The 12,861-nt window shown below is 42.0% G+C and overlaps 1 protein-coding gene across 5 annotated transcripts in view; it reads right to left on the bottom strand.

The window, feature by feature from the left end:
- Positions 1 to 842: 842 nt before the first annotated feature.
- Positions 843 to 12,861, bottom strand: part of CNOT10 (CCR4-NOT transcription complex subunit 10) — a 39,630-nt gene continuing 27,611 nt past the window's right edge. For 4 of the 5 annotated variants that reach the window (XM_081164540.1, XM_081164539.1, XM_081164538.1 and 1 more), the window contains exons 10-19: positions 12,578 to 12,780; positions 10,605 to 10,726; positions 9,453 to 9,629; positions 8,930 to 9,010; positions 4,731 to 4,844; positions 4,051 to 4,181; positions 3,538 to 3,573; positions 2,175 to 2,302; positions 1,398 to 1,473; positions 843 to 1,146 (exon numbers count right to left, since the gene is read on the bottom strand). In XM_081164540.1, coding sequence (XP_081020666.1) covers positions 992 to 1,146; positions 1,398 to 1,473; positions 2,175 to 2,302; positions 3,538 to 3,573; positions 4,051 to 4,181; positions 4,731 to 4,844; positions 8,930 to 9,010; positions 9,453 to 9,629; positions 10,605 to 10,726; positions 12,578 to 12,780 — 1,223 coding nt within the window. In that variant the 3' untranslated portion in view covers positions 843 to 991. The remainder of the gene's footprint in view (positions 1,147 to 1,397; positions 1,474 to 2,174; positions 2,303 to 3,537; positions 3,574 to 4,050; positions 4,182 to 4,730; positions 4,845 to 8,929; positions 9,011 to 9,452; positions 9,630 to 10,604; positions 10,727 to 12,577; positions 12,781 to 12,861) is intronic. The other variant, XM_081164537.1, reaches the window with a different exon arrangement.

Genomic DNA, 12,861 nt, shown 5'->3' on the forward strand with positions numbered 1-12,861 from the left:
TAGAACTTGCGTGTTTTTAATGGAGGCTTCTGAATGTATCTTTGTGGTCCATGGAGAAGGCTGAAGGATGTAGCAAGGGGACAATGTATCAGCTACTGGCAGCCTTAAAACAAAGTCATTCTCTCTCTGGACTTTAAAATGTTTCTATGCAGTTTATTTTATTTTTGTTTAATCAAATAAATGTGAGTTTCACTTCAATTGTGGTTTGTCTTCCATTTCTCCCCACCCCAATTTCAAATGCATGTATACCAAAAACCAACAAGGATAGTGTTAGCTTCACATCAGCCCTCTAACTCCTGGAATTCATATGGACTCAACGCTGGAAAGCAGGTTAGCCTATTACTTGCTACCTCTTGCTCACAGCCTACTCTTGAAGAACTGATGTTTTTCTTCCAGTTAATGTGCTTTAATGCGTCCTCTATAGGAAAAGCCCTGCACTTCTATGATGGAAAGTGTTTTACCAGCAGACACCCCAATGTGGTGGGGTATTCAGCTAGCTGCAGTTACAGTTTGGTCATACCATAACTTAATCCTCCTGAATACAACAAGGCAATGCTAACAGAGCAGAGCTAACACCTTGATCTGTGTGGGCTCATACCATACACACAAGGTAAACCTACTTAGGCATGCAGCAAAAGCATGAAAAGGTGTATTTCATACCTCCTAAGTAGATGGGGGGAAACGGTCCAAAGGGCTACTCTATACATACAGTGCAGCCAGATCTTTTACGATCTGTATGTTTGCTCTGTATCTCTTAATTTACAGCATCACAAGCGCCAAGCCAGGCAAGAGACAAGCAGAACAAATGCTGGAGAAAGGGATAAAATGAATCTACAGTATGGTGGGTTTTTTTTGTTTTAATTAAAAATTCAAACCAACACACTTCAGAACATCATATGCAGGTACCACAAATGTTTATATATATATATATATATATAATTACAAAATTTCCAAGTGGTCCCTCAAAGGGCCAATTTTCACCACCGCTTCTTCACTTCCTCTGAGCAGAGGTGAATGCAGGCATTTGAATAGGCTGGACCAGGTGTGTTGGCTGAAACACAGGCTTCTTCCGCATCTCAGAGAGCATTTTCACTGTGGGAAGAAGCTGGTTTCTTTTGATGATCTGCAGTGCCAGCTGTGTGTTTCCTAGAAAACAATTTCAGACTTAAAATATAGATTTTGTGTTAAACTCTATAAATAGCCTTCCACAGAGGGGAGCGAGCACCACAGGCGAGCCTTTCTGCCAGGCGAATATAATTCAAGGTGCTTGGGCTGTGGTAGGGGTTCTGAAAGTCACACAAGACTCCTAAACCTTATGGCTTCACGTAGAAGAAAGTCTGTAAAACATATCAAGAAATAGCAATGTACATTCATGAAGAGTTGGGCTTGCAACTTACCATTCTGAAGTTCAAGGTATACAGCCAGCAGGATGGCCTCGGGTGGGATCTCTTTCGGATGAATCAGTGAGGCAGCCTTATACCAAAATAAAAACATAAAAATGTTGAATTAATGTATGAAAGAAAGACTGTGCCTTAAATTATTGCAAATGCAAAAAAACTTCGCTAGAGGCAGTGGCTGCCCGTCTTCTGAACGAAGCATTGCTTTGTCATTTGGGAGACAAAGGATTTTTCCAACTTAAAAGTTCCTGGTGCCGATTTCTTTTTATGATTAAAAGTGTTGTTTTTCCACCCAGTCCATCACAGGTTAACGTTTGGTTACCGTGGGTGAGAAAACCTTGTGGTGGGTGAGAAAACTATCAGAACAACTTGTGGGACCATGATATTACAGTTTGTTGTATTTGGGTGGTTTCCCCTAGCCCAGGGGTCTGCAACCTTTAAGACAAAAAGAGCCACTTGGACCTGTTTCCGAAGAAAAAAACAAACTGTGAGCCGCAAAACCATTGCGACATTTAAAACAAATATATCTCCGGAGCCGCGATCTGACAGCGGGCGGGAAGGTGATGTCGGGACGGTGCGTCCCGCACGTATCGCCCCCATGCAACGTCACAGCCAGTACAGCGCCTGCCACAGTGGGGAGTGTCGGGGCACACAATGTGCCTCCTCTCCTCGCTAGTATCCACCCCGGAGCTGCGGCAAAGGTGTAAAAGAGCCACATGCAGCTCCGGAGCCGCGGGTTGCAGACCCCTGCCCTAGTGAAAATGCCCCAAGACTCACCTGGTGCAGACACTTCCGTGCTTTGTCGTACTCGCTTCTCAAGCAGTAGGCGCTGCCAAGGTTGAACAGCATCATGGTCCGTGCAGATGTGACAGAACTGGGGTAACATTGTGGGGTTTGCTTGCCAGCTTACAAAAGATGCAAAAACACATTACTTGTCAAGATGAATAATTAAATTTAAGATTGTTTGCAATTACCAGTGGCCAATGGCCCAGTCTGCACATGGCTCAGCACAAATGCATGAGCTCCTGGCTAAGAGATCACAACCTGGTCTACCCTAGTTGTTCTGCTGCAACACTGAGGGAAGTCGTAGCTTGATTTAGCTTAGTGTGTCATCCAAAATGAGACTCATGGATTAGCTGTCATAGATAAACCATGAACCATAAGCCACAGGGGAAAAAACACCTTTGTTATATATATAATTGCTGAGAGCTAAACCTCAAGTCTGGGTTTGGATGACAAGTTGCAGCACAGCAGAACTACTGGGGAGAAGTAAAACAAATACAATCTCCTTCACTGGAGCCTGTGTGCTTACACTTTTGGGGGAAGCCCACATTGGCTTACCATGTACCTAAGTAAAAACAATGCTTAGTGTATCAAGTACGGCTTTAAACTTAAGCTAGAAGTGGGGATATGCATCTCCAAATTTTTACAACCACTTGTCTGGGGAGCTTCTATTACCAACAGCTTCAAGATGCATATTTACAATGCAGAAAGGAAAACTGTGTTTAGGTGTTTGCACACCAGTGTCCATCAGTATTTTCAGCAGCAGAGTGTCAAAGCCATTTCCTTTGGTATGGAGCTTGGATCACTTGCTTGCACCAGCTGGAGCTACTCTGCTCTGAAAACATGCAATATATAATCAAGGCCAGAAGGAGGAAGGTGGTTATATGGTGAGCTAATGGATGCACGGTTTCTCCTTTGTGGCAGAGCTGAATTTATGAACTTCCCGTTCATTATACAAGCCCTCCCACAAGTCATATGCCCTGAGTGACGGTCCCCATGGTTTTAATTTAAAAGTAGCTCCTTAATTGAAATAAAAGCTCTCTAGGCTAAAATATGTAACAAATCAGGTGATGCCGGAAATAAAAAGGGAGCCCTAGGAAGGGTTCCCCTCTCTCTTCTACGAAATGTACTTCTTAGGTGCAACAGCTGCTTTATTAGGTAAGGGACTTAAGCAGCGATGTTGACGGGTTCATGCAACACACTGCAGAAAGGACACACGAGCATTTACTGGATTCATAGCCCACCCTGCTCCTCAGTAAAGGAAGCACAGAGACAAAGTTTTTTTATCCGGTCTTGCACTTAAGGCATAATTTCACATATGTAATTACACAGAGTAAACAGGGAGGTGAGTACTTACAGGATTCCATTGCTTCATTTTCTCCTTTCTCAGATCCTGCGGAGAATACAAGCAGGAATGCATCGTTTAGTGAAATCAACATTTTAACACAACATATGCTTCAGACAAACAACAATTTAAAGATCATTCATGACCCCCATTCCAATCAATCTGGTTATGTTATTGAATATTTCATCAACATTCAGTGCAAATATGACTAATACAGATACAGGCATACTTGGAAATCTGTTTTTGCATTCCACATGTATTTTGCACTGCGGACAGTGCATACAATGTTAAGGCATAGCTGGGGATTCCAAGAGTTCACAGCCCAAATTGAAGTTAACAATATTAAGATTAGAGAAAAAGGAAGCAGCATTCTAGGGGCACTTAAACTGAAATATATAGATTCTAGGAACTTTGCAAGCAGCTATGGCCTTTATAACAGTGCATTAAAATGTAGAGCTGTTACAAGTTACAGCAGGAAGGCAGTTGAAAGCATGACCGGTTCTAATCAAGTATGGACTCATTAACCTTGATCCTGCTCGTTTGAAGAAATCCCCAGGGACACATCAGTGACATTCTCCGGGTTCAAGTGAGTAATGGCATCAGAGATTCTGTCTAGAGAGATGAGAGCCTCTGCAGCATACAAATGGCCAAGGAACCTGCAGAAAGCAAGAGCGCGCACAGTTGCAAAGGTCAATCTGGCAACAAGTCACATCAAGCTACTGCATGGATGTCTCCCTCTGAGTGACTGCCCTACTGCAGCTAAGAAACCCCACATTAAAAATTAAGTATAAGAGGATACTTGTATAAAATAGTAATTGTTTGGGCCATTTGGAGCTGGAGGTGCCTAATTCCAGCTCTCGCAACTTCCAAAGCCATTCCGTACTCCTTTGAATCTGAATGGGCAAGAAGACAAAACTGAAGGGACTGAGATCCTCTTTCGTCAATTTAGTATTCTAGTAATATACAGAATTGCAAAACATCCTCAAAGCCAGGTGTAAATATAAATTGTCTCTCGCTTTATCATGTGGTGGTCTATTTTTTCCACTGATCAGCGGAGAATAAAATTTTTTGGCACTTCACAGATGAAAAGAATCCCAACTATTATGTGAGCAGTTATGGCGTAACTTGAGGTCATACATGCCTACACGCTATATACAGAAACTAAATGTAAAAGTGCTGTAAAAGAAAGACTAGGGCAAGCTTACTTAAGGGATCCTGAGAGTTTGGGCTGCTGGAGAAGTTTGTCTGCATGATTCAAAGCCATAAGGTTGTCCCCCAGGGCCAGAGCCACATAAGCACTGCAAGCAAGTATTGAACACCTAGAAAACAAAAATAAAAACACACATAGAAAGTTGATACATGCAGAAAATCCACACAAGCAGACCTTTGGCTGAATGACACCCTTTATCCTATTATAAATGGGGGTGGTGGTTTGTTGTTCTTATGTATTTTGTTGTTTTTAATCTTGTATTTTTATGCTGTGAACCACCCATGAAGGGTGGTATACAAATTTAATAAACTTAAGAGAACTTTAAAGAGGAAAGGTAGCAAACGGCTTCATCACATAAAATAAAGTTGTTACATACTTTACTATGTTCAGTAAATGAAAATATTGCAAACAAGCTTTTCCAGCATCTCTAAAAAGAAAAATGGGTTCTGCGCAATTGGCACTCGTGGCACCTCAGCAAAAAAATGCTTTTTTGGCCTTGCTGTCCCTCCAGCCTCTCAATAAAGCACAAGTAGGTCCTGAAATTCTTTCCCTGAAATTTGAGCCAAGCATTCCACAGCTTCAAACAAAAGGCCCGCATCAGGATGTCAGTATTAGGTCAGGCTTTTACAGCTTGTAATTCCACCCCTCCCTCCCTTCTTAACACAGCACTTTGGGATATTTTCCACTTCACAAAGCAGAGTTCAAGGCAGGCTCTCCTGGCTTCAGGGCAGGAGGCGGCTTGGCTTACCTTGCTACAAGAACAGATCCAACCCTGTTACATGGCAGAAAAGAGGAGTGAGTGGGTCGTCTCGGACAGATCTGGTGTTTGGGAGCTGCAAGAGGAGTCCATTAAACACTCTAGCCAGTAGGTGGGCTATTACGGCTGCAGCCTTCTGGCAACTGTCAAGCCCACTTTTGGTTCAGCAGTAAGCCATGTTAATTCATGGCAGGGCCTGGGGTTCCTTTATGCCTGTGTCCCAGGAGGCATGCCCTTTAATTACACACAAGCAGGGTAAGAAATCGCTCTGCTGCTTCCTCCCCATTTCCTCTGTTCCATGCCCAGATGTCACATCAAATCCCAACACACGGGGAAAAGCTTGCCAAGGAAAGCAGGCATCCTTTCAAGCCCAAAATCTTATTTTGCTTTTAAAAAAATCCATTTGCAGTTGCAACTGTTAGGGTGGTGCTGCCTATCAAGGGCAGTCAAGTAACACTGCCACTAATTTGTATGGGGAAGCGCTGCTTCTTAACCAAGCTGGCTGTAAAGGCTCGTAGCTAATTGATGCAAAAGAGATCATGCCCACATTTCCCAGTATATAAGCAAGGCTTTGATGTCTACAAACATTCTGAAATCCATTCACACTACTGTGAATAGTCTCTTTTCCTCTCCCCCCTCTCCTGCTGCTGCAGCACTACCAGTAACCAAGTCATATGTTCATGTTACATCTGAACCTGGGCTCATGCTTATCACGAGTTGGTTTTTGCTTACTGTTGGTTTGGAGCTGGACACAAACCATGAGCCTGAGTCAGGATATAATGCAACGCCAAACCAAACTGTGGCTTAGCTCCTGGTACCACAGCAGCAGGAACAGGTTTTTTTTTTGGGGGGGGAGGTAAGCAGCCCCCATTTCTCTCTATACATTACTAGCACATTGATCATTCATGCCCAGGCGTAACTAGGCTTAGTGTTGCATGCTAATGCAACCAAGAGAATATGCTTATAGGCAACTTGAGCTCAAGTAGCTTGCCTCCAGCTTACAATATTGCTACAAACACTGTCGAGGCTGCCACCTACTCAGACAATCTGCAGTTAAACCAAAGGAAAGATAAAAGTGTCCCCAACCCCACTCTAGAATTTTGACACATCTCCACAGACTAGACAATGAATTAAGCTTGCACCACATGAAAGTTATCAATGTAATCGATCACTAAGAAGTAACACTTGTTTTACTGTGGTACAACTTTAAATGCAGCAGGTACCTAAAACAAATGAATGGCACCCCCAAGCTGACAATTTTCTGCACAAGACTGAAAGTGAATTTAGTTTAGTTGTGAATTTGAAGTGACTTGGCAGGGGGAGGGGGAAATAGTTTCATCATAAAGCTTTGAAACCAAACTGCAATTTTCCTTAGAAGTATTCTTTTCTGGCAATTACCAGGATCAAAACCAAAGGGGCAAAATGTTTTAATACTTCAATGTGACCTGAACTCCTTAAATTCACAGTTCTAATGCCTTTGCAGTTCTACAGTGTTTTCTATAATTCCACACGCAGCTGGGCAGAGACTATGAACTCTAGAAATTTGGAAGTAGTCTCCAATAAAGCACAAAGAATGGTTGCCACAGGGGCAGTGATTGCAGGAGAAAGGGAGAGACTAAGAAAGCCCAGTGTACTAGGATTAAGAGAAACTTTTCGAGCAAGGGAATCTTTACAGTTGATATACTTCAGCATGACTGTCAGCTGTGAAAGACATAAAGCAAAGAATTGGCACTCTTTACTATGCATCAAAACTTTGCAGGTGCCTAAAGGGGTACTTGGGATGCGGGTGGCACTGTGGTCTAAATCACAGAGCCTAGGGCTTGCCGATCAGAAGGTCGGCGATTCGAATCCCTGCAACGGGGTGAGCTCCCATTGCTCGGTCCCTGCTCTTGCCAACCTAGCAGTTCGAAAGCATGTCAAAGTGCAAGTAGATAAGTAGGTACTGCTCCGGCGGGAAGGTAAACGGCGTTTCCGTGTGCTGCTCTGGTTCACCAGAAGCGGCTTAGTCATGCTGGCCACATGACCCGGAAAAACTGTTTGTGGATAAACGTCAGCTCCCTCGGCCAGTAAAGCAAGACGAGCGCCACAACCCCAGAGTCGTCCATAACTGGACTTAACGGTCAGGGGTCCCTTTACCTTTAAAGAGGTACTTTTGGATTACAGCCCTAATCTGAAACACTTTTCATGACCATATATTCCCTACCCGAAACAAATGTGCTTTCAAAATACTGGAGAAGCTCAGAACAACTCCTAGGTGTAAGTAATGACTAATAATAATATATGATTTGCAAGCAATGCTGCTTACAAAGGATGAGACCAGGTGAAACAATTTGCAGGAGTTTACCACCAGCTACCCCTCCAAGGACACTTGCTGAGGACAGAGACTAGGAGAAGTATGGGACAGACAGGTGAGCCACTAAGCTGGGTTCAAAGATATGGAACAAGAGAATCCATTAACACTGGGACTGCTACTCTCTGCCATTACAGGTTTTTGATGTATGGCCATGACAACCACTCTGTATAGAATTTTTAACATGCTGACAACATCAACTGAAGGTAAAATTTGGTTCACAGGTCACGTTCAGATAAAACTCCTTTCTGCCAAAGCTCCATCCCTCAGTAGCCAAGGGCATGGATAGCCTGCATGAGTGATAAAATTATTATTTCCCATGAAACAACAACACACTTCTACAGTGGTGCCTCGCAAGACGAAATTAATCCGTTCCGCAAGTCTCTTCGTCTTGAGGTTTTTCTGTCTTGCGAAGCACGGCTATTAGCGGCTATTAACGGCTTAGTGGCTTTAAGAAAAAGAAACAAACTCGCAAGAACTCGCAAGAGGTTTCGTCTTGCGAAGCAAGCCCATAGGGAAATTTGTCTTGTGGAACGACTCAAAAAACGGAAAACTCTTTCGTCTTGCGCGTTTTTCGTCTTGCGAGGTACCACTGTATTCTCAGTCATCTTGTGCAGAAGATTAAAAATAGAGAGATAGAAAGAAAAAATGGAGGGAGCCTAACTATCTGGAGCTAGCCTTACAGAAGCTAAAATCAATGTTTCTCTTCCCTCCTGTCATGCTTCCCGCCCCCGCCCCCCCTTCTGGTAGGAGTAAAATCATTTTAGTTATAATGACAGGATTTTCTTGACAAGCTGTCAAGTTTCATCAACTGAGAACAACAGTGGATTGTGAAAGATTATTTTCCTTCCTTTACAGCACAATAAATGTCAAATGTGAGATTGTTTTCACAGCCTTGGCACTGTATACTTCCTTTACACCAAATGATGATGATGATGATGATGATGATAATAATAATAATAATAATAATAATAATAATAATTTATTTATACCCCGCCCATCTGGCTGGGCTTCCTTTCAGAAACGAAGCCCACAGAATACTGTAACTACGTTGTCTGGCAGCACATCCAGAAATCTTAGGACCTACCTTAAATTTTCTAGTTCTTGCTTCTTCAGTGGAGAAGATGGTGGAGCAGGAACAAATTTGTCTCCTTCGTGGCTTTTGCTACTGAAACAAAGACAAAGAGTGAGTAGCAATGTTAACAGCTTGAGAGATGTGAAATTATGAGAGGCTTGGAAGGTTAACAACCAGTAACTTTTGCTTAGGCCTTAGGAAAAAAGAGGAACAGGAAAGGGGCTGCTGTTGAGGGCCTCCAGGGGGAAAAAGGCTAATATCTGGGGGGAAAGGCAAATATCTGGAATACACACCAACAGAAACATACAAAAAAAAGGAAGAGTAATAGTATAGTTACAACACCTTCAGCAACACCTTAGGTTTGCTAGATTTTATTTACGTGCAACACATTTGTTTTCAAACCACTTTTCACTACCCCCATTTTTCTCTGTATTCAATTATCCTAACTCTGTTAGCAGCCACAAAATTTCTTTTTAGAGTTGTGGGCAAGACACTTAGTGAAGCAAGCAACAGAAACATCTGACGCAGAACTCACCTGCAAGCTTCATTGTTCTCGCTGTTCTCATTATTCCCTCCCAACTGGTTGCCAATTTTAGATCCATTTTCCTGCTTTGGCTCCTGCTGGTCTTCAGGAAGCAGCAGCAAGGCATTTCTTAGACAAATTGCTGCAAACTCCATACTAGCTACAGGAATAGCTGAAGACTGGCCATCGCTTGAAAACAGGAAAAAAGTATATTGATGCTCTTTGTACTATATTAATATAGGCAAGGGTTTTGAGTCAGGAAGTCAAAATCTTTTTCTTAATCTAAAGCAGCTTTGGTTTACACGAAATACTGTATTCCTGTTTTAAGTTGTTTCTGAATAAACTATATTATAAAGAAATAAACACAATTATGTCTTAGAGAAGTTTCAAGAATCCTGTGTAAATAAACTCCCAGATGATTTAAAGTCAAGAAAAAAAGCATCAAGCTCGTTTTTTGAAGGTTTACAGTACAGTACAGGTGTACAGGATTATTACCACTAAATTTAAGAAGATGGTCCCTTAAATCCCATAACCTAGCAAAGCAGTAATTTTGCTTTTTCTGCGCCCTTGGAGAACAAAGCTATACAAATTGTGCTAATGTGTTTGCTAAACCCACCTGACTGGATTCCATGTCCAGGTTCCACTTCATGCCACATAGCCAGTTATAAAGAAGTGTGTTCCGTAAGCAAGAGGAACTCATATTTGAGGCACAGCGGACAGCATTTGCACACTACAGCAAACCATAGTTCATGGTTTCCCATGAGCATGCAGAATGCTCCTGCTTCACCCATGCTGCACAAGTGGAAGCAACAAAACACAATAGTGTTCAATCACAATCCCCCGTTTGGACAAAACACAGGGATTGCTGTTAGTTGCTCTCACTCACCCTACAGGAGCAAAGTGGGAGGGACCTGCGTATTCATGGGAAATCATTAACCGCAGTTTACTGTGACATGCAAAGAGGGCCAGCCAACATAACTTTTCTCATATACAAAGCAGCCTTGCAAATGTTGCAACGCAAAGCATTTCCATTCACACGATTGGCTGAAAATTAATACTTAAAGAAATAAAAGAATAGCACCAAGAAAGGGCACTTTGGAAATGTTTTCAGCCAACCAGCAACTTCCCTTTCAGATAACAGCAACGTTAAATTGCATAACTTACTTATAAACAATGTTCTGTACAGACTGGGATGCCAGTACTATTTTACGATGATATCCTTGACCTACAATGGACTGTACAATGCCCTTTTTGCTTGGAAGTCCTTTTGTTTCTTGTTCTGAACTCTAGGGAACAAACATTTAAGGCATCAAGAGGAATATTTATTAGATAAAGGCTGGCATTTTCTCTAGCTGCTGCTATTCAGTATTATGTTCCTTCTTTCCATAGCATCTTTATACTCTGCATTATATTCCCATTTTTCTAGGCACAGTCGCAATTTCAATTATACTTATTACAAGCCAGTTTACATGCAGACTACACCCACAAAAAAGATTGCCAATACCAAGGTCAGACCTCAACTCAGGAATTCATTGCAGGAATCTACGCTGGCATTAAAAGCAATCAGTTCCAACCCAATTTAACATGGTCCCAGGAAGAGCAAACAATGTCCTTTGCTGCCTGGAAATCTAAGTCTCTTTTTAAAGAAAAAGATAAAAGCCCATAAAATTCTTTGTTTGCACTTGCACCACCAGCCTGATTCAACTCAAGGTGTTAAGTTGTATTCCTATATCGCCATCATTCTACCAGGCTCTTTTGAGCATGCTGAATGGTTTCCATTGCGTTATTAGAAAACATTTGTTTTTAATGGGTCTGAAACACTATATTAACTTAAGTGGAAATATGATATACACCAGCTAGCCACTTTTAGTTTCAACATATATTTGGGGTCCCACCTTAATCAGGGTCCGTCAGTCTTGATCTCCACCTTCCCCATGAGCCGGCCATGGGAGGGAGCCTGTGATTTGTTTTAGTTCTATGCTTGCTGAATGAAAGCAGGCAGCCAACAGAAACCAGAGCAGAGAAAACAACAGCACACCGCTATTACGCTCAGAAGCTTTCAGCTGGAGGATATGGCAAGGGCACTCCTGTTTCTCCCTAACCTCGTGATACATTTCAAAGATGAAGCATGAACAACACTCTCAAAACCAAAAGTGTTAAGAACCGGGGGGGGTGGGGGTGTTAATTATTATTTGCTACTGTATGGTGGTAGTTGTGAACCAATTTAGGTCAGGCTGCAACTTTCAGAAAGCCAACTCTGCAGACACAGAATCTAAACCTGAATAATACAAAGATTATTCCAGGATTGATTGCTAGCTTACCGACCAAATTCAACCACTCTGATTTAAACACCCACCTAATTAGGCATTAACACCAACATCCTTTTCCGACATCATGTTAAACTACGTTTCAGTGTTGTGAGCGCAAGCTGGCTCATGAGCTTTCCACTTCCCTCTCTTCCACCACTGCTGCAATATTAAATGCTTACACTTCTGCATTTAAACTAAGTTTCGGAAACTCAAACTAGGTTAAAATATGGTTTGTTCAAACATACCAAACCTTAGCCCATGATCCTTGCATGTTAGCAAACCATCATTCCCATAGTTTGGATGTAAAGAGTAACTCTGGTCAGCTTAAAAGTAGATGCTTATAATCTCTTCATGGGGAAGAGAGAACCATGTGATACTAAACTCTGCTGCTGCTCATGAATGTAATGGTAAGCAATTGTCCAGAATTATGTCCAAACCAAGCCTATCACACCATACAACACAACACAGAAGCTGTTTCTAAAACCAGAAAACTGAAATATGCAGATGATGCAAATCAACCAAGGAGGCTCACAAGAAACAAAACAGAAGTACAGTTGTTTTCCTATAATAAAAAATGGCTCCTTTCAACAATCTGAAGAAAATGGCGATAACTCTCTTTAATAGTTTCCCAGAGTATTTAAAGGCCTGGCTCCTCACTAGGATTTTCAAGTTGTTTCACAAAGATATTGAAGCAGCTGACAATACTGCGAACGTAACAAAGGACTGCAGGGTTAAAAAACATTAAACTCCCAGAACTGCATTTTTGTATGTATGTGCTATTAAACTATTTCTGATTAGGAAAAAAATAATCTGTGGGGTTCATCTTACTCCTTTATTGGCAGCTATACAGCATTCGGCTATCCTTAGCCAGAGACGAGGGTTCGAATGATAAACTTGGACAGCTTCTATCAGGCATTCAAAAGCAGCTAGCGGTCTCCCAATGTGCAAGAGCTGAATGCCGCAGTTATACAGCAACTCATAACGCTTGTTAGTCAACAAGGTGCACATTGGTCGTCCTGAGAACTTTTTACCTGTGAAAAAGAATCAGATAACATTAAGTGCAAAAAGGACACTGCTGGAAAAGGAATAGGTTTGGATAACCTGTATCCAAA

The sequence above is a fragment of the Podarcis bocagei genome (genome assembly GCF_964188305.1).
Source record: "Podarcis bocagei genome assembly, chromosome: 12".
NCBI lineage: Eukaryota > Metazoa > Chordata > Lepidosauria > Squamata > Lacertidae > Podarcis > Podarcis bocagei.